Source organism: Ambystoma mexicanum, chromosome 13 (genome assembly GCF_040938575.1).
Source record: "Ambystoma mexicanum isolate Mex_15411 chromosome 13, UKY_AmexF1_1, whole genome shotgun sequence".
Lineage (NCBI taxonomy): Eukaryota > Metazoa > Chordata > Amphibia > Caudata > Ambystomatidae > Ambystoma > Ambystoma mexicanum.
In genome coordinates this window covers 400,515,567-400,543,420 of record NC_090938.1, presented here as the reverse complement: position 1 = coordinate 400,543,420, position 27,854 = coordinate 400,515,567, and the positions used below count along the sequence as shown (strand labels likewise).

Genomic DNA, 27,854 nt, shown 5'->3' with positions numbered 1-27,854 from the left:
GATGGAGAATGGCTTTTCTGGTTCCTTTGGGCCTCGGCAACTGGCAACGTGGCAATGGCTTGTCAAGCGGGAGGGTTTTTGTACACCGCAGCTATTTGAGAGCACAAGGATCCGTGAAGATGCCCATTGTTTTGTCATTGCAAGGGGTCATGCTTCAGGGGCACTCTCACTATTAAGGCGCCAATCCTGGAATGCTGTAGGTAGTGGTGTTGAGCCACCCCAGTCGGCGATACAGGATGTGATTGTGGACACTACATTTTTTAATTGTGCAGCATAGTTTTTTTGCAGATGGAGCTGCCATATGCTGGATGATACAATACAGCATTTAAAGGTATGTCGTGTCATACACAATGGAGGTTTTTTTAATACAGTCTTTAAAGGCATCTAAAAACCACCATTTATCGCAATACCGCATCAGCCGTTTATGCTTTCACCATGTTGACACGCATACGGAGAAACATTGCGTTGCTCAAAATGCTTGTATACGCCACCCCTAAAAAATGCAAGGTCACTGATGATCTGGTGGCCACTATTTCAGAGATTGCCCAGAACACTTTAAAGGGACACGTCCCGCTAACACACTGGCAAGTAAGTGTGTTGAAAAAGAAAAAGGGCATCATCAAGAAACTGGTCAATAACCGGATATTGCAATGGGCTAAAAGAAAAGTGGTCTCTCAGGCCGGCGGATTCATAGGATCTCTCATAGGCATAGCCCTACCGCTAATTACCAGCTTGCTTAGAGGTCAGTGTTGGTGCATGCCCGTAAAATCTATTTGGTGGACAAGCAGCAGTTAAAAAGTCCGGCGACCTCCACATTCCCCTGCAGATTGGGTATACACAAGGGTTGCCACTATGCAATTAAGGATGATTTAAACAGACTTGACTTAGTGGCGCATGATAAAACGGCCTTATATACGGATATTGGGCAAAGGCTCCGGCAGGGGTAGACGTGATTGTGGTAGACGTGGTGAATACACTTAGCCAACGCTATAAACCTAATGCAGAACTATTACTAAATAAGATGGAACTTGGAAAGGATGTGGCTGCGTGGTCCAATAGGGGTTTTTTTATCTACAGAGGTAAGGTTATAAGGGGCTTGAACCTGCACAATCTAGTACAGGGTTTTACGAGTAGACAGGCCACTTCATAAATAAATGCCCCATCAGCTCGAACAAGTTCATCCAAGAGGCCGCTGATTTAAGTATCCCGACATCCGTTGCGGGTAATGTCGACCAGCGACGCCTTCTGGAGCGGCTAGAAACTGGTGCCACTGCTACTACGTGCCAACAACACAGCCCTCTAGATCACCCGGAACAGTAAACGGATCACATTCGCCCAGTCCCAAAGAGGGCTGGAATACCCAATAGTTTAAGGAGTCTTTACCCACACCCTCCCAAATCTGTGACGCCCGTGCCACCCAAACCTTCGAAGCATCTAGGCTGCGCCGGAGACGCGTCCTCCCTATTTGCTTATCTGATTGATGCGAGACATCCACTGTCTCAATGTACACGTTCAATTTCTAATTGCATTTAAATGTTTGTGGTATAACCTTTTTCCTTTCTGTATTAAATGTCTTTTTTAATTTTTTTTATAAATAAAAATGTTTTCAATTTATAAAACGGGCTGGTTCTTTATTACGTTGTCCTATTTATTGTGTATAGGTGTATTTTAATAGGACGTCTATGACTGCTAGAATATAGGGTCAACCATCGTTGTCTTCACAGAACTGGATCAAATCCATAATATCTGCCGGGCATTTTGATCGATATCAGCTGGCAGGGTCATTCAACATTTAAAATGTTTGACAATGTTTCGCCATCCTATCTCAGTTTTCGATACAGGCTTTCAACCCCTCCATAACTACCAGCACCCCCTTCATTGTTTTATTTTGGACAGCTTTACTCCGGACATGTTCACCCCATAACTGCTGAACACAAAGATGCAACTAGGGTTTATAAACAGATTTTTTAAAAGATTTAAAACGGATTATATTCACATAGTTTGGATTTGTCAAATGTTGTACGAACATAAGATCTGGCTACAGATTCTGTAGTATGTGCGATTACTTCATTAACACATATCCTTCCACCGCGTCGATAAGCAAACATGTTGACATTCCAATAGGCGTTACATTTTTATTTCCTGCAAATAAGCGTAAATACATGTCAAATATCTACAGTCTCAATCTTTGTAGGTCCGTTTGCTCTGTACTGAATCAGATAAACTTTCTCACCTCCCACTCGCATGCCACTTTTTCAACGATGCTTCGAACACACATCAGACACATACGTCTAAACTGCTTGATTTTCAAAAGGGGGTTATGCGCCGATTCTATAGCCCACAATGTTTTAGACACGCAATGTTCAGTCCCTTTCCCAACTCTTAGCTGTGTTAGCGGCTGTATCAGCCGCATCATTTCTACAAGGTGTTTTGGGCTCAACACCTAACATATTTTACGTAGCAAATTATCTGTGTATGATAATTCCAAACATGCATGTGCATCCTTTTGGGGGAATCATCAATTTTATGTCCGTAGCACCATCTGTAAAAGCAGTGTTTGAAACACGCTCCTGCCACTATGGTTGTAAAACCCTGTATAGCTAGGATACCAGCGCCATGGAGAACCGTTGTGTCTGCATTGTCTTTAACGCATTTGGTCTCCATTAGCACACTACATTCCTTACACAGGCTATTATCGCAATCCCCCAGGTTTTCAGTTTGGTTTGAACAGCAAACACAATAAATAATAACCTTTTTTTTAACTCTGTCGGTCGCCATTAGCGAAATACAGTCCTTACATAGGCTATTCGTTTTCAAGTTGATTTGAACAGCAAACACTGTAAATATTGATACTCTGCTATAGCTTGGCTCTCCTCACTCTGAACAAGGGCCCCTGTTTTTCCCCCCCAAGTCCCAGGGGGTGCAGGGTCACTCTCCAACATCATAACTGCATCCTCCTGTAAAACCATAGATTCATTGTCTTCCGAGTTCACATAGTCCGTGGATGGTCATTCATGCAACATGACCTCCTCCAGAACCACGTCCTTGTGTCAGACAATCAGGGGTTTAACTATCGTCCGGATCACAGGGACTTCCGCAGGTTGTTTTCCCTTCGTTGTAACTATAGTGGTTCATAATTGTTTCCTAGGTACCAACGCTGGATAGCCCCCAAAACTATATAACATTTATATTCAAATTATCAGGGTTCCTATGAAATGTATATCACATTTATATCAAAATTATTGGAGGTCAATCAAATTGATATAAAAATTATTGCTGTTATCAAATTTATATAGCATTTATATAAAATGTATATCATAAATATTGGGTTTTTTATCAAATTTATATAAAATGTATATCAAAATGTTTGGGGTCAAATTGATATCAAAGGCACGGGACTAAAAAAAGGGGGTAGGCCCAAGACCGGAAATGGGGACGGGCCACGTGTCAAATTTAACAATGTTATAAAAAGGTACCCCCTACATCTACTGGGGTGGGGACAGGATTCCTGCTGATGAAAGCGGCTTTGGAATCTGTAAAAGCACACTTAGATACAATGGGTCTTGGGAAGGAGGATTTGTATTGCCACTGGTGCTGTGGGACAAGGGTGTACCTAATAGGGTGGAGAAGGCATTCATCCTGCAGCGTAGCATTCGAATGATTTCTGGAGCCCCACCTGAATCGTGCATCTTGATGTCTTGATTGGGAGAACAGAAGTACTCCACTTGGAAGGCTATGTCCCCACTACGGCTCAGTCAAGGCATTCCTTTACTGTGTGCTGCACCAAATGCTGAAAAGTGTTTTTCTCTTCCAATACCTTCCTTTAAGGCGTCTCTAGTTGCCTGACTGCCTGGGGTAAAGGAGGTAATTGTGCTCCATTTGCCCTGAATTCAATACGGGTACGCTTCCTTTGCTTTGGCATCCCGGTGGTGGGATCCAGATGTCCCTGGGCACCCACTCTCTTTGCCCAGAGTGCGATGGCTGGACACAGTGTTGCAAAATGTCCACAGGGCGATGGGTCAGAGACTTCTTTTTCCCTGCTATTATGGTAGATTGGGCTCCCTTTTGCATGCTATCCCTGAAGGTGGGGTGTTACTCCCTTTGACTATTTATTCCTTGAAAGAGGGTAGGGTCTTCCTTTGCCTGATGAGTCCAATGACTAATAACGTAATGCTCTTTAAGGGTCCAAAATCATCCCCTACTTTTCCTGACTGTAAGCCTTGCTTTGTATCCTTGATAATACCCTGTTTCTTCCTGCCAGGCAGCACAGTGCTGTGATGACCCCTTCAAAGAATTTCTGCCAAGGATTCTCCAGAGGTAAGCGTATTTGCTGGTGCTTCTGGTTTGACTGAGGTCTTCTCTGCTAATTGTTTAGGTTTTTTGTTGAACACTAAATGTTACATTGTGGCCACTTCAGAGCACTGGTGGACCTTGAAAAGGTGGCTTGTTAGAACTTGTATTGACCCACTGTCCTAATTAATGGTTCTGCTGATAGGCTGCTCTGCATAGGGTTTTCTGGAGAGTAGCCAGTGAAGTGATCTGCAATTGGTGAGAGTATGACATTGACAAAACCAGGAACACTGAAAAGGCCTTCTGCCAAATTTTGAGGGTGGCGCACCACTATCTTCTAACCTTACAAAAGCATGAACAACACTGTCGGAAATCTCCTATCCAATTCTGGTTGCATTATAGTTTACTAGAATTCTGTTCTGGATTACGGGTCTTGTAAATCAACATCACCATGAGCCAAATGCCAGCTCTGATATTTGTACATGGGTCTGCTAGGCCTCTGACAAGGTCCAGAAACAGGTTGTGGAACATGGCCCCCCTCTCTCCATTTGCTCACTTCACCAATAGGTAGGTACAGGGAGGTAAGCTAGGATGTAATAAAGGATAATGTGGGTGGGGCCTAGGTCTGTGAGATCTTTAAGTGCAAATCTCTCAACATAGTCACTCAGCAGCTCCTGAAGCCTTATGGGGTGGCATTCGTGTTGTGAGGGAGACTGAACCCGACCTTGGATGGTGCTGGTCTGCTGGCTGAACCTTTCCACCCTTCCTGAGCCACAGTTACATTCTTGGGCTAATAAAAAAAGACACAATGGAAAACTGGGAAATCGTTAAATCAGATTACCAGGTTTTATAACTATACTGCAGCAAAGACTTTAGCTTGCACCCTTTGGAAATCAAAGAGGACTGCCATCAACCTAGTCTAGATGGCAGCATGACTGCATTCTGAATGGGGGGTAAGAAAGCCAGGAATTGCAGCAAAAGAAATTGGTATTGGTACATAACATGGGATGTATGTCATCGCATTTCAGCTAAGTATCGATTGAGGGGTTCTGGGGGGAGTTAGGTTCATAATTCGGGGGTGGGGGCTGCAGGGGGTCTTCCGCCGCACATAATTGTAGTAAAATAGGGTAAAAAAAAAAAGCGCACTTGTGGTATTTGTAGTAATGTATTCAATGTTATCGCGTAGATCCAACATTTTTGCTACCATCAGGAATGCTATATGATGCAGACTTGTGAATTTTATCAGACATTTTATCATCCATAATGCTACTATTAATGACCATGGCGCTGATGCTTGTTATAAATGCATTATTGTTAATCGATTGCTGGGTAACAAAACATTTACTTGTATATTAGTCAGAAATGGGAAAGCACTTTACAAAACATTTTCGGGTGAAGTTTTGTGAGAGAACCAAGTTTGTTATAGTATAGAATGCTGGGAAGTCTTTGTTACTGTAGAAATAGGTTAGCATATAAGTAAGTTACCTTTTTGGTGTTGTGGGGCGGGTTCGTGAGAAAATAGTCTCTACATTGTGGCCAAACAAACACATGCACAGAACACACTACACATCCCCTGCCTACCCCATGGTGGCCTACCCTTACCATTCCAATTAAGGACTGCAACTCTGCTGGCTAAATGGTTCACCAGTCACAGTTCAGATGGGACAACACAAATGCAAATTCAGAGACTCCATACTGTCCTACCACTTCACATCCACTTCTTACTCGTCCTGTGTCTGGGCCAACAAGCGTAACCCCTTTTTTCATAATCCTTTCATCTGTTTGATATTGGACTCTCACCCCTTTTAACTACAAGATCCAAATTCTTGTTGAAAGTGAAAAATCCATTACTTACTTGCACACCCACAAGGAAGTACTTAGTCCCTGCAAGGCAGATATATACATATTGTTTTACAGGTGCCCTGAAGTTAAGGTTAAGTTGCTCAACTCATAGAAGAAAAACGTTTTGGGCGGCTTATATTCTCCCCTTGGATGACTCCTCACCAAACTTTGCAAAAAAAGTATATGGCCCCCTCGGAATGATCTTGAGGAGTAATGTGCAGTTTCGTAAAGGAGGAGCAAAGTTTTAGGCGGCGGGGATTCCAAAATGTGTGGATATCCTCATAGACCCAATGGAGAATAAAATGTTCTCGCGCCTAAAGTCCAAACCGCTTCATGGATTTTCACAAAATTTGAGCCGGGAGCAGCGGCTTGGACCGGAAAGCGTGCTTTTGTAAATTTGGTGTAAATCCGTACAGTAGATTTTTTAAAACTGCCAAAAAGTAGGTAAAATAAAATCAGTGATATCTGGGTCCAGACCGCAAACTTACTTCCTGATTCGGACATCGTACGCGCCCGCTGATTGGATGCTCAAAAGCGTGAGGTGCGTCATATTTTTTTTAAATGTCGCCATGTTGGATTTGCGGCCGGTGAACGCAGATAGCGTTGTGGGGGAAAAGTCTGGAAAACATTTCTGTGGTTATTTTGTCGAAAGAGGGGATGGAAAGGGTTGAATAAAGCTGATATGGGGCTGTGTTTATAGGTGTAAAAGGGGCGTGCAGGTGCCGCGATAGTCAGCGGACAGTGCTTTGAACAAACAATTTGGAAAACAAATGTGGGGTGATTTGATGGCTGAAAGAGGGCATGGGAAGCGTAGGGGAGTGAAATAAAGATGATCTGGAGCTTTTTTTTATAGGTGAAAAAAGGGTTTGAAGATGCTGCAGAGTCTGCAGTCAATTTTTATGTACGCTGACATTTCATTTGAAGGGCGTTCAGGGCGAGCTTTGTTATTGTACTTTATTTATTTTGTTTGTTGATGGCACCCAGACCCAAAGGCATCACAGCGCTACATTACAGGTGGCAGAGTTACTGTTATGGTTACAGACAGTAAGATTCTGGCACAGTAAGGATGGTACAGGTCAGAGTGGAGAGGTCATAAGTGCATATGGTATTTATGATTTGTATTACAATTGAGGATACTGCTTATTGAATATGTATTTGTTTATACTTGGTATGGTTACTTAGTTGCATACAGTAATAAAGCGGGAATCTCTTGTTCTTCTGTAAAAAAAACAGTATGTGTTAAGAAGGATAGTTTAAAAGCTTTAATTGCATAAAAGTTTACATATACATTTACTTTGTTTGACCCTCATACACTGTGTATTCTATGTATTATGTTTGGTACAACATTAGTGTGTGCTACACTGTTGTATTGACATTAAATAATCATTGGGTCATAAGAATCCATAGAGGATTGAAAAATAACTTAAAATTATGAGAGTGTAAGTGTGATATTATGTGTGTTTGAAGTGTGCTGTAATTAAGGGAATGTTTAAAGTAGTTGGATACCTGCTGACGTATTCTAACTATATTAGACTTTATAAGACGTTTTGTAGTAACAAGAACTGTGATGGGCGGATTTGAAGTGTATTGCAATGAAGGGTATTTCTGAAGTAGTTAGATACCCATTAGCATATCCTAATTGTTTATTGTGCTACAGTCTAGTGAGTTCATTTGGATTGAAGGACTATTAAGTAGGCATTTGTTAGATTTACTGGTAACCTGTTTTGGAGTAACAGAGGTGGTGTTACATGCAAACCAACCACTTTTTTTTTGACATATGCAGTATATTGAACTGAAGTGGTTGTGGCACCATTGTGGTATATTATGCCTACTGCTGTGAAGGTTTTCTTGCCAAGTGATACTTGGCCATGTGTAAAGCTAGTCAGCTTAGTTATTTTTGGTACCATCGGCATTGTACCTTAGAAGCATAAGAATGACATATTGGCTATGTGCATTTATTTGTATGCTGGAACAATTGAATTGCAAAAAGGGTATAATATGCCATGATTTGCATTCTGCAGAAGCTGATGTAATGGATTTGCAATTTGGTATGGATACATATGCACATCGCTCAGTAGCGATGTGCTGTTGTGAAACATGGTTTGCAGAGAGTGTATGTATGTTTCCACGCGTATGTAATCTGCAAGATTGCATTTATAGGGATGTTTCTGCTTTCCAGTACTTGTGTTGGAATTCTTGTGGATCTTCCTGTGTGTTCATGGTCAATATTGCCATCCATGCACAGTAGTCCAATTCTTGCCTTATGCCTGAGACACTAAGTGTTGTCAGGATTATTTGTGGCATTTCTATGAAGGATGATCATTTGCAAACACAACAGGTCCGAGATGTTTAAGTAAATGTTGTGAACAATTTGTGGCAATTGGAAGAGAAGATTGTTACTTTTGCATAGCAATTTACTCCAGATGTGTTGCTGAATTTAAATGTACCAGAGAGTTGTGCCTCTGCATCGATTGATGGGCCTGCAGATCTTTTTTGAGCAAAGATATTTGTCTTTGTCTTCTGATGGATGTGCAGTTGAGCTTATAGTAGACCATTTTGTAATTGTATTATTTGATGGAGGAGCAGTTGGTGGTTGTTTCTTTAGCAGTATTGTTGGGAGATCTGTTATAGGTTCTGTTTGTATTTTCTTTTTAAAGGTTTTATCTTTTGAGGTGCAGGGTACATATCTAGATGGGGATATACAGTGCATGTAGCCTGTTGTATTCTACGATGCAAGGAATGTGAGCATTGACTTTGTTTGCATCTAGGAATAGACCATTGAGTGTACGGAGACATGAAAGTGCTACGCAACTCATACCTTCTTTAAAGACTGTGCTGCCAATGTCAATCAGTGCGTGATCCAAGGTTAGACCTATTTGTGAATAGTGACCGCATGTGCAAGAGAGAGAAGAGCGAGAGAAGAGTGAGAGAGAATTGTTCTTGCGTACGTACATGTTTTTGAAAAGAAGCAAATGCGCTATTGTGCGTCAAATTTATTTAACTTCTGCATGTTTGTCAAAGTGGATGTTGACGAACTGAATGTTGTCATGTGGATATGTTTGGAAGCCAACAACTGTACCAATTGCTCAATTGACTTAACCTTGTTCTACTTCAAGGTTACGTTTTAGAATTACTCTGTAGTTTAGACACAAAGTTAATATTTTTTCCAATCCAGTTGTGAAGATTTATTTTTATAAGCTATTTAGTCGTGCTGTTACTTGTTGATACATAGGAAGTGTCATGCTGTGCACTTCTAGTTTGTCTGTGGAGCTGATATGCAGTATGGGTTGCATTTCTTTTTTTAACAGGGCCTCATTGAATTTACTACAGCTGGCAAGGGTTGGCATTACAGACATGCATTTTATATTTTGTTGTTAATTGTTCCATGACATCAAAAGCAGATGTGTTTCACCCATATAGCTCATGGATTACACTACTATTTAATATGGATTTTGCATCTTTAGTAAGCAGACCAGTTCTAATGCTTTTTCAAATTTTAGCTTAGGTGAGGTCTGCAGACTGACGCATGTTTTGAGTTAGTTCTCTGAATGTTGCCAGAGATTTACATTTTCAATGCTGCTGAATGTGTTGCAGCATTGTTTGTGTCCCAATGTTTTGAAAATAGGCTGACCTTTCACTTGTGTTGACTGTAGGAGGTCTCTGAAAACAATAACGTGTTTTTCCTCCAAACAGTTCTTCGCAGTCGGTTTTCAGGACTTCTTGCATTCTGAGGTGAATTGAAGCCAACATGAGGCCAGGGTCTGGCATGGATTCACATGCTCATGAATATTACCCGTCGTCAGGCTGGGAATCCTCGTTAAAGAAAAAATCAGTTTGTTTTGTTTCTGAACTGTCTTTCTACTAATAACCAATCACTGGTCTCTGGGTCATACTGCCCCCAGCCAATGACTGCCCTCTACCTAAGCCCCTCCTCTGGCAGCCATCTTCAGATTTTTACCGCATGTTCACGTGTTGGGAGTCCTCGTGCTTAGCTCTCAAGCTTATACTACGTTTTGCGTTTTTCCTAAGAATTTTCTACGCCCATCAAGGGCGCTTTTTTGTCGAGTTTTCACTTCTTGGAGTATTCCGGAAGATCTTTGAGGCCTACCCCGCGTGGACATGGCCCAGGACAAAGGAGACACGACGCCTGTTGGATCCAAGCTGTTTAGGATCTGCCCAGGATGTGGATTGCAGAATGTCTTAAGGAAGATGAGCACTCCTGGTGCCTCTACTGCCGTCACGGCGACAAGTCGCACATGGAGGAGGACTGTGCATTCTTTAAGAACATGTCCGTCCAGACAATAAAGGACCGTCGTACTCGGCTCATTAACTGGCTGGAGGGGAAGAGCCCAGCAGCAGGTGAGAAGAAGTCAGAGCAGTCTTCTAAGACCTTTGAGGGCGCTTCGGCGACGGGGGCCAAACAAAAGGCAAAGAACAGCAAGTCCGCGGGCACCGGGTGCGCCTTTGGTTCGGTCTCCTTGGCTGCCAGGCAGGGCGCGATGTCACCGACGCCATCATCCACGAGCCAACGCTCTGGCTCGGTGAAAAGGAAGTCGGAGAACCCGGGTAAGCTTCGGGAGAGGCCCCGGTTGATCCCGACGGAGAAAGCCGAGGGGGGGCCAGGCGATGACCCTCCCCCTAACGTGAAGGCCTCAGACGCGCCCAAGGTCGTCAAGACCCTGATTCACCCGGTGAAGGCCTCGATTGAAGGAGTCGTGGCAGCCCTGGCGAAGCCTGCGGAGGTAACCCCACTGGAGACGATTTCCAGGCCTAGAGTTTCCCTGCCACCCTGGAGGGAAACATCTTTACAGCCTATCAGAAGACCCCATGAAACCCTGGGACGAGAAAAGGGGGGGCATGATAGCCCTAACAGACACAGATACTACCTCCGAGGATGAGCTGGCTGGCGTCAAAGCTCTCCTGGACAAGAAGTTCGAGGAGGTCAGGACCTACAGGAGGGATCCCGACGAGGCGGACGTAGAGAGCAACGGTGGGGACGACGAGGAGCCGCGTGCCGTGGAGACAACGGAGGTCCCCGCGCCCCAGCCGTCGCTCCCGATGCCTACGCCACAGAACAATTCAGGAGCAATCTTGATAGCTTTGCCGACCCTGTGTACGGAGATAAGGACAAGGTTGCCCTTACCCCCAGCGGACAAACCAGCGGCACCTGGACCGTCGGGGAGCCCACCGAGCAAGCGGAGGCGGGTCCATCCTCCCCCTCCCTTCCAGCCTTCACCCCATCCCCTCCTCCGAGGGACGAGACGGAGAGGGGGACAGAGACGGGGACTGACGACGACCGTGGCGACGACGGAATGGATCTCCCGTCGCCTCCTTCCCGGGCTTCCCCCCGCCCCTGACAAAATTGGCTCCTTCTACGTCATGATCGCCAGGGCCTCTCAGTCCCGTTACTGCACGACATCTGGGACGAAGGACTGTCCCTACTGAAGAACCCGTCCCTGGCCCCTGCAAAGAGGTACCGGTACGAGAAGAAGTACCGGGTCCCAGACGTCCGTTCCTATGTGCCTCAGGGCACAGCCGTTTCCGGAGGTCTCTGCGGCGGCCAAGAAGAAATCGGTAGAGGCGACGGCATCAACTTCCACTTCCCCACTGGACTGCGAGTGGAAGAACTGGATGCCATGGGACGACGGGTCATCTCGTCGGCAGCGACGACCATCAAGGCGGCCAACGCCCTCGCGATTATGGCACGCTACGACAGGGAGCTGTGGTTCAAGATCGCTCCCCTCCTGGACTTCCTCCAAGACAAGAGCTCGGAAGCCCTTGAAATCCTGCAGGAAGGTGAGGTGGCGTTGGACCATGCCATCACGGTGGCCACAGACATCGCTGACACCGGCTTTCGCCAGATGGGCAACAGCGTTTGCCTTTGCCGGCGCGGTTGGCTCAGGGTCACCGATTTCCGTGCAGACCAGGGTACTGGACATGCCCTTCGATGGGAACAACCTCTTTGGAAAGGCAGAGGACGAGTCACTGCGGGCCATCAAGGCGGACACCGAGACAGGCCCGGGCCTTGGTTTCTCTCCATCAACGGCTGCCGTCCTTTCGGACCTGGGGAGGCAAGTCTCAAGGTGCCTCCAAAGGATTCGGCACCAGTTCCTCGACGTACTGCCAGGCGGCCTGCTCCTCGTCGCAGGAAGCCTACAGAGGCCGCAACAAGACCGGACGACACCGTTGTCATCGCCAAGGAGGCCAAGGTGGCAAGGCCTCGGCGAAACAAGACTGAACCTGCCGTGATGTCGGGCCCCAACCCGAGCACCCCGGTGGGAGGCCGGCTGGCGAATTTAGTCAGCGTGTGGGAGTTCATCTCCACCGATCGTTGGGTACTAGATGCCCTGGCCCACGAGCACACGCTGGAGTTCCAAAGAAAGTATCCCTGTTTCCCACATGTGGCCAGGAAGGAAAACCACGTGCCACAGCTTCTTCTGGAGGTACCAGCAATGCTAAGAAAGGGTGCGATTGAACTCGTCACAAAGATGCTCCGGGGCTCCGGAGTGTACTTGCGGTACTTCCTCATCCGAAAGAAGACCGGCGGCTGGCGGCCCATCCTAGACCTTCGCCGCCTCAACAAATTCATCAAGTCCCAGAAGTTCAGGATGGTCACCCTTCAACACGTGCTGGGACAACTGGAGGAAGGCGACTTCTTGTCGTCGCTGGACTTGGAGGATGCCTACTTCCACATCACCATTCACAAAGGACATCGAAAGTTCCTACGGTTCGTGGTCCAAGGGTGGTACTACCAGTTCAAGGACCTGCCCCTTCGGGTTGAAGTCAGCACCAAGGGTCTTCAGCAAGTGCCTGGCACTGGTGGCGCCACGGCTGCGCCTGCAGGGGATCCACGTATACCCCTACCTGGACGAGTGGCTCATCCGAGCAAGGTCAAGAGAACTCGCCATCGATCACACAGTGAAGACTGTCCGACTGCTCACGGAACTGGGGTTCTCGATCAATTTCGCGAAGTCCCACTTGGTACTGTCGCAGGACGCCCTGTTCCTGGGAGCCAGGCTCAACACAGTGGCACGGCTGGCTTCACCGTCAGAGGAGAGGACGAAGGCCATCCTGGTCAAGGTACAACAGCTGTTGACCATGGAAGTGCCCAGGGTGAAGTCCATCAAGTCTCTGCTAGGCATGATGTCATTGTGCATCTACCTTGTGCGTCTGTGCAGGTTGCGGATGCGGCCACTGCAGGATTTTCTCGACGGCCGTTGGATGCAAGCGGCGGGCAGCTTCGAAGACAAGATCTCCCTCAACGATACTTTACGTCAAGCGATCCGGTGGTGGGCACCTGCGTGCATCTGGCGGCAGGCATGGACTTCCAGACCCCAGCTCATCCGTAAACGGTGACGGACGCCTCCCTGGAGGGATGGGGAGCGCACACCGGAGATCTCCACGCAAGAGAGGTCCCTGCACATCAACGTCCTGGAGCTCCGGGCCGTGTTTTGGGCCATCAGGTCTTTCCTTTCGTCCCTCAAGGGCAAAGTGGTGAGGGTCTTCACCGACAACACCACCACGATGTTCTACATCCAGCAACAGGGGGCACCAGATCCCCAGCCCTATCCAAGGAAGCACAGGATCTGTGGCACCTGGCCGTTGCCCAAGGGATGTTCCTGGTACCCTTCCATCTGGCAGGAATAAAGAACACCATCGCCGACTCACTCAGCAGGGAGCTGCACTCTTGCCACGAGTGGGACCTTTGGCAGGATCAAGTGGATCTCCTATTCCGACGATGGGGCAATCCCCAGATTGATCTATACGCGACAAACACCAAGTGCCGGAGGTTCGCCAGCAGGTTTCCCCAGCCGGGGAGCATGGGCGATGCATTCTCACTCCCCTGGGACGGCCTGTTCCTGTATGCTTTCCCTCGGTTGCCGTTGCTGCTGCGACTCATCTGTCAACTCAGACAGTCCTGGTGCAGGATGAACTTCGTTGCACCGGCGTGGCCAAGGCAGATTTGGTTCCCGGACCTTCTGGACATGTCAGCGCCCCCCCAGTCAAACTGCCGACTGATGTGGATCTTCTCGCCAGGGAAGGAGGCGCCATCCTACATCACGACCCAGGATCACTGAACCTGCAGGCCTGGTTCCTGCCGCACTAGAGTTAGGAGGGTACGATATCCCGGCGGACTGCAAGGAGGTGCTTGCAAAGGCCAGGGCGTCCTCGACTCTTAAGTGCTATGAACATAAATGGAAGAGGTTCTCTGTCTGGTGCCGTGCACAGAAGATCAACCCTCTGCAGATTACGGCCCCTCAAGTGCTACCGTACTTGCTGTCACTGGGCAAGACAGGGCTGGCTCATGCCTCCCTCAAAATCCATCTGGCGGCGATCTCCCGCTACACCAGAACTCCGGGGCGGTCGTCGCTGTGGTCTCATCGCATGGTGAAGGAGTTCATGCAAGGACTGTTCCGCTCGTTCCCGCCGGTGAGGGCTCCGGCCCCGGCGTGGGAGCTCAGCGTGGTGCTGACCAGGCTCATGGGTCCCCCATTCGAGTCCTTGCATTAGGCACCTCTGAAGTTCCTATCGTGGAAGACAGCGTTTCTTGTGGCCATCACCTCTGTATGTCGAGTGGGAGAGATCCAGGCCCTCTCCTGAAAACCTCCATACCTGACATTGCATGAGACGAGGGTTGTACTGAGGACGTACCCCTCCTTCATGCCCAAAGTGCCATCGGACTTCCATCTCAACGAGACCTTGGTGTTACCTGTTTTCTTCCCGTCGCCTTTGTCGCCGGCTGAGAGGACTGTGCACTCGCTGGATGTGGCTGGAACGCTGAAGTTCTACGTGGACCGCACGAAGAGTTTTCGGAAGACATCACAGCTCTTTGTAAACTTTGGGCCTGTGAACCAAGGCAAGGCCCTCTTTAACGCTTCCATTTCCAGATTGCTTTCCGGCTGCATTTTGCACTGTCACCAGTTGGCAAACCGACCGTTGCCCGGCCGTCCGAGAGCCCATTCAACCAGAGCGATCGCTGCTACTACGGCGTTCCTGTCTGGTGTGCCCCTGCTGGACATCTGCAGGGCTGCTACGTGGAGGTCAACGCACACCTTCACGAGATTCTACTGCATTGACCGGGATTCCAGGGGGGGAGTCCAGAGTCGGCCAGACAGTGCTGTGCAACCTATTCGCTTGAAGGTGAGCCTGGTGAGGACGTAAGAGATGCTTAATGTTGTGTTGTTGAAATGCTTAATGTTGAGCCTTGCCACCTCCCGTGGTTGTGCATGTGTGTACTGCTGTGTATTCTTGTATTCTAGGAACAAGTTACTTACCTGTAACTGTTGTTCTCCAACATGGGTCTGGCATGGATTCACATGCGAACCCTCCCTCCAACCCCTCTGCGGCTCTTCTCTTGGTCCTACTGCCACTTGCCACTTTACGTGCTACCAAATCTGAAGATGGCTGCCAGAGGAGGGGTTTAGGTAGAGGGCAGTCATTGGCTGGGAGCAGTATGACCCAGAAACCAGTGATTGTTTATTAGTAGAAAGACAGTTCAGAAACTAAACTGAAACTGATTTTTCTTTACCGAGGATTCCCAGCCTGACGACGGGGAATATTCATGAGCATGTGAATCCATGCCAGACCCATGCTGGAGAACAACAGTTACAGGTAAGTAACTTGTTCCTTACTTCATCTCTTAGGAGAATTTTCATTTGGTTCAGAATTCTGCGTACTTCAGTAGCACCTTCTGCTGATAATTTGTTGTATTCTAATTTGTTTTGGTGTTCTACTGAAAGGGGTAGCAGTCGGTGTAAAGTTACACTTCCTATGTTCTAAGCACCTAAACCCGTGGGTTGTTTAAGTTTTGTAGAAATTTGCTGTTTTACCAGTACCAGCTTCACAACTTACATAAAGGAGCAGAGGTATTTCATTTTTACAGCTACAAGTTTTAGTTTCATGTTTAAAACCATGTTCAATTTCTTCAGTGACGTCTAGATAAATGGTGAGTTCATTTTGCTGTGATTTTAGCACTGACAAGTCTGCTTCAAAATGTTTATATTAATACATGGTATTTTCTACTTCAGTCATGGGTATTTCTGCTTCATTTAGAATGAGTGGCTCTCCAAGTGGTTCTTGGGTTCCTGTAAGGGAAGGTTGACTTTCCCCAGGAGTATCTTTATCTAGTTCAGCTTCAATGTCTTCCTCTTATTGGCGTTCTTGTCCAACACTTCTTTGTGTTATTAGAAATTGACATTTGTTATACTGCTTTCATTTGCTTTAAATGCAGCTTCAAATGAGTCATAGTCACCTAATACTTCTTCTTTTTCCAAGGTTTAAAAAGTTGCAGTAGAGCCATGTGATAAGGTTCTCTAAGTTGCAGAGATTTAAAGGATAACTTTATATGATTAATTAAGCTGGGTTTGCTAAGTTTCACCGGGCTTCCTTCACAAGTTGAGACTGAATATTTGCTGGTTGTCCTCTGGTTTGTTTGTTTATTCAATTTCTAATGAGCATCAGACCCAGAGGTAACAGGGCGCAGCAGAGGATATGCAAGGCTTACAAGGTTACATAGTGGCAAACAATAAAAATTGACATGTAAGGAGCAAACATAGGTAGGGCTCAAATGTACAGGTAACAAATTCAAGTGATTACATCATGGTAAACAGATATGTGCCTTGGTTTACATATATAGTGGATATCAAAGACAGTTATTTACATCATAATACGTAAAACAGTTATTTACATCATAATGCACAGTGTTTTACAGTCTTGGAGGGTAAAGTGTGCTAATGAACAGTAGTTGGCGTTAGGGTTAGTCTTTGGTCAGATTGAGGTGGGTGATGAGGTTCTTTCTGAAGAGTGGGTAGGGTTGATCAGCTCTCAATTCGTATGGTAGGGAATTCCACAGTTTAGGGGCCATCACAGGGAAACTTTTGCAGCCAATCTTGAAGGATTTGAATCTTGGTACCACCAGGCAGTTTGTATTGGCGGTTCTGATGGGCCTGCTGGAGGTTTTTCTGGACAGTTTATTGATAAGGTAGCTGGGGGCAGCATTATGTAATGCTTTGTGTGTCAGCGAGGCGATTTTTAGTTGTATTTTGTTATAGGTAGATAGCCATCTATGTTGGCGTCTGATTGCGGTCATGTGCGTTCTTTTATTAATGCCTAGTCCGGCTCTTAAGAGCTTTATTTTGTAATATTTGTAATTTTTGGATACTGGCTTTATTAGCACTACTGTAAAGAGCATTACAGTAGTCTAATCTGGAGAGAATTAGTGCTCTGGCCAATATGATGCACCTCTCGTTGGAGAGGAAGGGCTTGCCAGCTCTGATGAGCTTGCATGTGTAGGCTGTAGTGGAGGCTAAGGAATTCAGTTGTTTGTTGAAGGACATGGTGGCATCTAGATAGAAACCTAGGGTTTTTACCTCCTTTGAGACTTGGATATTGTTGCCATCAATGATGGAGGCATATTCTTGACCTAGTTTGCAGATGTTGGAAGGGGTGCCCAGAATGATCAGTTCTGTCTTGTCATCATTCACGCATAAGCCGTGTGTGGCCATCAATGCCTGAATGATGAGGTAGATCCTATTCACCAACCCCAGGTCCTTACCATGATCCCCGGAAAGTGGGAGGAGAATCTGTGCATCATCTGCATAGTTAGTATACGTGATACCTAGAAGGTCCAAATCATCGAACAGTGGCTTGGTGAATATGTTGTACACAGTGGGGGACGCGCATGAACCTTGAGGGACCCCGCACACGATTGGGGTGGGATCAGCTGCCGCTGATGGAGAGAATACTCTGATGGTTCTGTCGCTCAGGAATTATTCAATCCACTTAACAGCATCTGTGGAGAAGTGGGCAGCTGAGTCAAGGGATCTAGGGAGGACCTTGTGATACACCAAATCGAATGCAGCTGAGAGATCGAGTATCAGCAGTAGCGCTGTCTTCCCTTTGTCTCTCAGCTCATCGATTTGTGTTTTCAAATCGATCAGTACAGTTTCCGTCCCATGTAGCGGGCGGAATCCGGATTGTCTGACCCCTACGAGTTTGTGTGTCAAGATATTTATGTATCTGCGAGTAGGCAACTTTGTCCAGAATTTTAAGTTAAAATGGTACCGTCGTGATGGGGCGGTAGTTTGTGGCGATGAGTGGGTCTAGAGATTGCTTCTTCAGAAGTGGGAGAACCCAGGATTGCTTGAGGTTGGCTGGTACTGTGCCAGAAGCAAATGAGGCATTGATCAATTTAGAGATGAATGAAGAGAGGTCTCTTGCAGCATCTTTTATGATCTGTGCTGGGCAGACATCTCCTTTGCAATTTGAAGGTTTAAGTGTTAGGATGGTTTTTTCAACTTCTATGATAGAGGTTTTGGTGAAACGGAATCTGTTATTTTGATCAATCGTTTTTTTATTCGGTGGGGGAGGATTAGTTGGTTGTGGTAGGTTCAGAGCGTCTTTCTTGTTTTTTATTTTGATTTGTAGTGTGTTTATTTTGGTAGTTAGGGCTTGTTGGATCTCTGAGCACCAGGTCTTATTTTTTGCAGATATCGGGCGTGGAAATGGGGGACTCTAGTTCTCTTAGTATTGTAAATAGTTCTTTCTTACGAGAGTTGGAATTGGCAATGCGTTCATTGTAGGACATTGACAATGGTGTGACATTGTTTTTGTAGGATTAGCTTTGGGCTATATCGTACAGGCATATGTTTTCCAAAGCAGTACTTCTGTTTGGGTAGTATATGACAATTACATTGTTTTTTAAAATGTCCTGGCTGTTTGGATTATTTGTGGCTATTGTTTCTATCTCTTGGTAGGATTTTAGTACTCTTTTTCTGGATTAAGCTGGACCATGGTTTAGCAGATTTGTCATATAAGGCTGTACATGTTAAACGGTCGGCAGCTTTTTGTGACAGGGTTTTGTCAGATAAGTCATCCCAGAGGTCTTTTAGCTCTGTTTTCTCAGCTTTGGTGGGATAGGCTGTGACATATCTTGCAACTGCAATGGAATTGTCTGCAATGTATTGTATGTCTGTTTGCATTCCACAAGAGGGCAATGATTGCATTTTAGTCGTTGATGTACTTGGATGCTTTGTCCCTTTTAATGTTTGTGTTTTTAGGCGATTTGCCTTTTACCCAGAAGACATCAAGCTATTTACTTGTCCTTTTTTGCAAACTCGTCTAGGGAAGCCAAAGTGACATTTGGTATTGTATTTACCTTTGTTTTTATATCTATGTTGGCAGTATTTGCCACACTTATGTTTTTGGAAGCGTAAGATTTGTGTACGTAGGTCAGTGTGTGGTTTCTGAAGGGATGTCGCAGATAATGTATTTTTCAATAAACTAAAACAGTGGCATTACTGTCATGGCCAAATTTGGGAGCATCTTTTATACGCCAAAGCATGTGGATGTGTGATGCTTCTCTGGGTTGATATTCTTTTCGCCAAAAGAAGTGTTGCACTTCTCCGAGCGGAGGGGTAGCGTTATTGCAGATGAAGAGCAGCATGGCAATTAAGTTATGGTGAAAGTACCTTGGTACATTGACAGGGTCAAGAGAACAGAGTTATCCTGATGTTTTTATATCTATTCCATCTTTATTTTGGTTTTCAGTGCGTAAGAAGTCGTGCAAGTCATCCCATGCGTACTCTGCACAACTTAAAGTACCAAACCATGTGGGTGGGCCTGGGTTCCTTAGAATACAATGTACATCGGGTGACGTCGGAGCCAGTATTATTTTGTACCACAAATGTTTGCCAAGAGATTTGTGATACTTGACTTGCAAAACTTAATCTTTGTCTTTTATTTTTTGAAGTAGTTGGGTAGCAGACATGTTTAAAAAATTAGAGCCTGTGTATAATGTATGTGCAATTCCATAACATAGAGTTGCTAGTTCATTTTTGAACAGGAGGTGGAAAATGTATACTACAATTTGTCTGAATCTGGGGTCTTCAGAATACATTCGTAAAGAGCGATATTCGGATACACTAATGTGTGGTCCTTTCATCTTATCTTCCTCCTTTTCCAGTAGGAAAGAGTAGAGGAAAAGAACGTGCTTCTGCACTTTTTCCGATATGCTCATTGGGGATCCTTTGGCTTGACGCATTTGATAGGTTTCTAATGCATCTTCAATGGTGTCTTTGGAGTGTAGCAGCTGACTTGTATACTGGTCTAAAATGTTTGAACAATTTAGACAAAGAAAACTTTGGGTTGGGAAGGTATCTCGTGCTCTTGAACCACAGCAAATGTTTTGTTCAAAGGTCCAATAATATTAGACAGTTGTCAATTCTGATAGTTATAATTGTATTTATTCTTTGCTTTATGAACAGCCGACACGTGTTTCAACCCTTCTGGTCTTCCTCAAGGCTGTAATCATGTTTGAACATTAAATACAAATGAATCATATTAAGAATTCAAACAACAAATGATATGGTAAAGCATTCACATTACATTGTGATTCAGAATTTAAAAAAAAGGGTTGATGGTTGAAACCATGAAAATCAAAATAAAAAATGTAATTTTCAATTTTGTTTTCATGGAGTGTAAATATAGATAGTGTGATACATTCCAATCATAAAAATATAGAGCAAACATACCATGTAGTTTCGCACGTCAGGTCAAGGATGGAGGGAAGGAGTCGGGTTGTGGTAAGGTATGTGAAGATACACAGAAATTCACGAGAAATTAGAGAAACTAGTTATAGTACTTATTTCCATACTAATGGTCATGAGAGTACTTTGATTATTAGATTTTCTCCTTATTGGTGTGATTGTATACAAACTGTTGTTAGCCATGCCATAGGTCAAACATCCCATTAATACATATAGCAGTGAGCTTATTCTGTCCAGCCCAAAGTGATCAGAGTGAGTCCATGTGCATGAGTAAAACCCAAAAGAAAATAAATATATATATATAAATAGTGTACTTGCTCCCTCATGGTTGTTTGTACATGTTTTACTTATATGGTGATACTGACAGTGTGGTTAATCATGACAAGCTTACCACACTAATGAGAAAAGGGTCCAATCCCTTGTTCGAGTAGCCGTGTGATTTCCAGGTCTGGCATGACCATCACATTACAATGAGTCTTGTGGCTGTGATGAGTCAGTCTGTTAGCCTCTGATGACTACTCTTGGCAAACAGTACTGAATCAACATTGTTTTTTTTTTTTTTGAATATCAGTATTATGCTCAAGCAAAGGGGGTGGCCATGGGCGCCAAGTTTGCCCCGCCTTATACAAACCTTTTGATGGCTTTTTTTTGAAGAAACACATATCTATAATCAAGACCTGTCTGGAACCAATCTTATTGCATGGCGACGGTTCATTGATGATGTTCTGATGGTTTGGAAAAGACACCTGATGCATTTGACAAATTTGTCGCACACATTAATATCAATAGTTTTGGTATTCAATTTACGGGCCATGCTAGTGCAGTGGCCATTTATTTTCTTGATCTCCATATTTTTGTGGAAGAGGGGCTCTTGCAAACCAGAACTTACTGTAAACCAACGGAGGTTAATTCAGTACTGTTTGCCAAGAGTAGTCATCAGCGTTCCACAATTGACAATATCCCCGCTGGGGAATTTTACCGGGCCAGGAGAAACTGTAGTTGTGATAAAGACTTTTTGGAAGAAATGAATATACTGACCAGTAGGTTTCTAGCCAGAGGTTATCACCCTAATGCCATTTTTAAAGCCCGGGACAAGTACCTTGGGTCCAAACAATCAGACCTTTTGTGTGAAAAATCAAAATCCAGAACAGACCGAAGCATATTGCCATTATCACACAATTCTCTCAAGATACCTCAACACTCTATAAATTGATCCCAAACATTGGGGTATTGTAAAATTGGAAAAGGATTTTTAGAGCAAAGACAATAAAACAGAGTGAGCCCTTCTTTTTTGGACACTAAATAAGATAGTGCTAACAAGAATTGGCTCAATATCAAAACAGGTTTGTTCAAATGTGGGAGCTGTAACCATTGTAAATATGCTCATACAAATTGTAAAACATTTACAGACAGTAATGGCAAAACCATTTGGATCAATGGATTCATCAACTGCAAAACATGCTACATGGTGTATGCTATTATATGTGTGTGTGGAAAGCTATATGTGGGTAGCACTATTGAGAATTTGGATCAGGGAACATTTGGCAAGTTTAAAAAGTGCTGACCCCTAATCACCATTAGCCATTCATTGGCAAGAACAGCAGCAGCAGCGAAGCAATAAAGAAGATATTCAGTTTATACGGTTAATGAAAACAACAAGGAGCAAAAGAGGTGGGAATGTTAAATTAATGTTACGACAATTAGAGAGCAAATTAATTAGTTATCTGAGATGTACCTTGATTGGTCTCAATTGTGACCATGAAATGCATGTTTTCCTGTGATTGCCCAAGGAAAGTTTCTTCTTCTAGCAACATACTGTTTAAAAAGTAGTAATTGGGGAAGTTCTCTAGTATGGTAATTAATGTGAATCCTTCTGCCAGTTTAAAATGAGCCAAGTGTAAAAAATGTTTTTTCTATATGATCAATGGCACGAGCAAAAAACTTGTTTGGACCGTAGCACGGTCTATGATGGTAATACACCCCATCACAATCTTATGTTAATTTTGAAGAGTCCAGATGGTGATCACCACACCTATTTGTCAATTTTGAGCATCTGGCAGCGTTATACAAATCACCACAATGTCATTTTTGAGGAACAGCAGCAGTGGTACCAATGAGGTTTTGTAGTATAAAATACAATATTTCTTTGTTTTATAGTGTTTAACCGTATCATATTTCTTTTTGAGCGAAATGCCAAAAACGTGATAATGGTACACTACTTTCTTATTGTGTAACATACAGTGATTGCTAATGTGCATATTTATCTACTTGGAATTGTGCTAACATTTTAGATTTTTCGTCTGCTGTCACATTGCATTGCCCTATTTACGATCATGAACGTTGGAAATCACCTCTTCTTTGTGACGTGGCAGGATTGTTTGTTTACATATGATGTCACACGCAAATGTGCGTGTGATGTCATCACGCTTTTGGCCACCATTTTCTTTTTCACTATTTGCATTTATATAGCAGTGTTCGGAGCGGACGGGTGTTTGAGATATATTTTTCTGCGGGCGTTAGCCAATTGAAGACTTCTATGTGAGGGGATCAATCCCAATACTTTGGAGAAATAGGTAACCCCTTCTGAATGAAATTCGATACTGGGCAGTATTTATCATCGCTGATCGTGCAACATTAGTTGTAATTTAGAGAATCTCTTACATATATTATACCCTCTAGGCATATGGCAAATACTTTTTTGTAATCAAATCTATATTCATATACTGGATTTGGCCATACTCTACATATTTTACACATAGCAATATTTTATCCTTTTTATAGGCAGATGCCTAAATTAAGTGAAAAGCAGGAAGTACCTGGAAGCTTTTTTCCGAAAAATAAAATCCATCACTCTGAAGGATTGTTTGAATTTACCCTTTTGGGAATACATGATTCAGGTGAGATTTCTTTTGACTATACAGTCTGCTATTCAAAGATGCATAGCATCATCTTATGAATCGTATCTTACAGATGTTTAGGCATTGATGATTATATTTAATTTTGATTAGAGGCTAACAGACTGACTCATCACTGCCACAAGACTCATTGTAATGTGAGGGTCATGCCAGACCCGGAAATCACACGGCTACTCGAACAAGGGATTGGACCCTTTTCTCATTAGTGTGGTAAGCTTGTCATGATTAACCACACTGTCAGTATCACCATATAAGTAAAACATGTACTAACAACCATGAGGGAGCAAGTACACTATATATATATATATATATATATATACAACAGAATGAGCTCACTGCTATGTGTATTAATGGGATGTTTGACCTATGGCATGTCTAACAGTTTGGATACAATAGCTGCAATAAGGAGAAAATCTAATAATCAAAGTACTGTAATGACCATTAGTATTGGGATAAGTATTATAACAACTGCCCCCCTCTCTCATTTCTTGTGAATTTCTGTGTATCTTCACATACCTTACCACAACCCGACTCCTTCCCTCCATCCTTGACCTGACGTGCAAAACTACATGGTTTGTCACACTATCTATATTTACACTCAATATTGGAAAACAAAATTGAAAATTATATTTTTTATTTTGATTTTCATGGTTTCAATCATCAACCCTTTTTTTGAATTCTGAATCACATAATGTAATGTGAATGCTTTACCATATCATTTGTTGTTTGAACTCTTAATATGATTCATTTGTATTTAATGTTAAAACATGATTACAGCCTTGAGGACGACCAGAAGGGTTGAAACACGTGTCGGCTGTTCATAAAGCAAAGAATAAATACAATTATAACTATCAGAATTGACACAGTGACAACTAACTGTCTAATATTACTGGACTTTTGAACAAAACATTGTTTGTGGTTCAAGAGCGCGAGATACCTTCCCAACCTGAAGTTTTCTTTGTCTAAATTGTTCAAGGTTTGTGGGAGGTTTGAGGGACCCAGGTTAACTCGCTGCCACCCGGACCTTGAATTGTATACTGATTGTATTGGAACTTATATGGGAATACTTAGAGTGGTAACTAGCGCACACTCAACAGATCAATCCCACAGCCTAACCACACTGCTCTAAAATATTGGCTGCAGTAACATGATCTACACCTTCAAATTGGCCAATTGCTGGTGCATCTTGAATTATTTGGTTGGTTTCTCTTATGTTTTCCTCTATATCTTTGTAGTATTGTTTTCTTTTAGATAGTGTAGGGTTTATCTAACTTTGTTAACCTCTTAAGTGCCAAGGACGAGATGCCTCGTCCTTGACATTACCATTGCAGTGCCAAGGACGAGATACCTCGTCATTTTTAGCACTTCACTTTGTGTGATCCCTGCAAAGCAAAGCAGGGATCACGCAAAAGTGTAATCCAACCCCGGGCTATGTGAGGAGGAGGTTCCTCCTCATGACCCGAGGGTTGGATTTCCTTCAGTTTCATGTCAGTGTGCGTAATGCACGCTGATGTGAAACTGAAAGTAATTTTCACTGTGACAGCCATTTTTGTCTGCCCCAGTGAAAAGAGAAGGTGAGTTCCCCCCCCCCTCTCTCCCTCGATCTGTGGCATTATTGTGCCGTTCAGATCGAGGGTGGTGTCGTTGGAAAGGGGAGATTCTCCCCTTTCCAACGACCCCTTATTTGAAGCATTGCTGGTCGCAGATTCCTTGATCTGCGCCCAGCAATGCCCCCAGACCACCAGGGATCTGTTTTTGAAGTGGGGGGAGGGAGGAGAGGGGACAGCTTACTATATAAGCAACCCCCCAGCCCCCAAAGCATGGGGCAGCATGTTTTGCCCCCCTGTCCCCAAATGTGGCATCCGTTTCCCATGTGGGTCTACCGTCCCCAAGCACAGCAGCAGCGCCAGGGAGCCCCTGGCAGGGTCCCCTTCCCTCCCCAGGTGGAAATTCTGTAACCCAGCCCAGCCAGCACTCCAGGATAGTCGGGCGGTAATGTCCCTGGCCTTGGTGGGCTGTCTCCCATATTGGGCGGATGTCCACGTGTTGCACCTGTAGGGTAATCGAACACCCGAATCTTCCCTTAATCATAATAGTCACACATTTTGATTCAGGTAATTTTGCTTGTTTGTAATTTTTTAAAGACCAATTTTTGGTTATTTTCTGTTGCCTTTATGCCATATAAAGACTGCCTTCCAAGTGGAAGGTTAGTTCTTCTTTTGTTCAGTTCCTATGGAGGATTTTCTTAAAAACCCACAGGTTCTTGGTAAATGTCACAACAATTCTACCAGAGACCGATGGTGTGTATTTAGTGGGCACAATTCTAAAAGGGTGAATGGACCGAGGTAATTTGGTGAATTCTCCTATGTACTGGTGCCCGGAGTAGTTAGACGTTCCTGAACTCCAGTCCAAGTATGGTGAGACGACATAATCCTCTCTTTCAGTTTGTCAGAGGGTCAAACTGTAGTTTGGCATAGAGTTTTTAATTTTTAGTCAATTTTTGCCAAGACACAGGGTAAAGCGAGCCGACCGGTTTCAGTGGTATTTGAGTCGTTGGACCACTTTCATCAGGGCTACTGAGACCAGCACTGGGTAGCATGCTGTCTTCACAGACTTTCATTCAGCTTGATGTAGCTGTTTTCAGGAGGCCCCGCCTAGATATACTGAGGAAAGCAGGGATGGGATAAGGAGGAGACAAAAAAGGACTCCCAATTAGTGCTGAATATGGAACCTTAGTGCATGTTTATAAAAATGGGCGGTGTAATATCTTACCATCATGGCAATGTTCCCCCTTATCTAGCAGTCCTTGTTCTGAGAAGGGTAGTTTTAATCTTCCTAGATGGGCTGCTCATGGTGAGTCGCAGGCCATGTAACCTAGAAACAAAAGCCACAAGGGGTCTTTTAGATCTTGGTTACCAGCTTCATGGCAACAAGCATATATATCATAATTCTTGTCATGTTTAATAGACATGTTCAAAGAACATGTGCTAGCTAGGTATATATGCCAATGGTCGGCTCCTAGTGAGTTCGATCCCACACACTTACACATTGGGTAGAGCCAGGCATTTGAATGCAATGTGGCCTAGGGGAGGCTGGAGCAGTGCTGAAGCAGTGAAGACTATATTTAAATTTAAATCGACAAAGGACAAAACCTCCATATAAATCGGCATCTGGAGATGAATGTATGTATGGCACAGGAGGGGAACTGACCTTGAAAGATTAGCTTCCTATATGCAGCAGCTTCATCGGTGCGGGCGGGGTCCCAAAAGGTTGAACACTCCATCCGGCCACTGCCGTAAGATTTACCTGTTTTGCAGCGTCATGTGAGAGAATGTCAAGTCACGTGAGGCTGGCTGGTGGTAGACATAGATGAGGGGATGTAAATATTCCACATCACCTTGGTCCTTGTAGTGCACCTGCCGAAGGAAACGTGAGTTCACCCACATCTCTTGTTAAACCCGTGGGGAAAGCCCATCGGGGGGTTGAGGTCATTGCTGTGGGTAGGGCAATGGGTGTGTGGAATTTTGGATATTGCAGGGAGTGATTCCACAACAACGTAGTCTTTTGTCAAATGCAGAGAAACACAAGACATTCAGAGACATGAGAATTCAAACAAATGCAGTGCATATATGGTGTGCAAAGTGTTCAGACGTTGGAGATACCACATTGGCTCATAAGTACGTCCATTTCTGGTATCTAGGTGTAGGCCAGTTTTCTAACACTAAATGCACAAAGACCACGAGATGTTCAGGGACAACAAGAACATTCAAACGATGTGCAAAATATACAGACATAAGAGACGCCACACTGTCTCATATCTACGCCCATCTCTGGTATCTAAATGTGAGCCAGCTTGATTTTGGCAAAGTTAAAATGTTGTTGCTAGCCATAAGATATAGAGGGGAGAGGGGGAGGAAGGGGGAAACAGGAAATGAAGGGGGGAGGAACAGGGAAAGAGAGAGAGAGAGAGACGATCGAGCAGTTTTCCGTCTAAGTGGCTATACATCCAAGTTGGTAGTTGGACAATTTTTACAGTGTTGCCAAAGTCTGCCAGGATGTAGGTTCATTGAGACCGATGACATCAGTTTTCAGCCTGAATAATCCATTGTTGCTCCCATCTGTATAGTAGATTGTGCAAATTGCCTCCTCTTGTGTGGATGTTCACTTTCTCAATGACAGACCAAGTGAACTCATTTGGACTATGGTTTTTATCTAGAAAGTGTTCAACCATTGATGCCGATGCTTTCTTTGTGCGGATACA

General features: G+C 44.3%; 1 protein-coding gene across 7 annotated transcripts in view; it reads left to right on the top strand.

Moving 5' to 3' along the window:
• Window positions 1-27,854, top strand: part of TINF2 (TERF1 interacting nuclear factor 2) — a 569,835-nt gene that overhangs the window by 199,599 nt on the left and 342,382 nt on the right. For 6 of the 7 annotated variants that reach the window (XR_011283001.1, XM_069633977.1, XM_069633972.1 and 3 more), the window contains one exon: window positions 4,262-4,317. Coding sequence is in view for 5 of the 7 variants with exons in the window: in XM_069633977.1 (XP_069490078.1) it covers window positions 4,262-4,317 (56 nt within the window). In the remaining 2 variants the exon portion in view is untranslated. Of the gene's footprint in view, window positions 1-4,261; window positions 4,318-23,459; window positions 23,576-23,686; window positions 23,809-27,854 lie in introns of those variants that run through there. The other variant, XR_011283002.1, reaches the window with a different exon arrangement.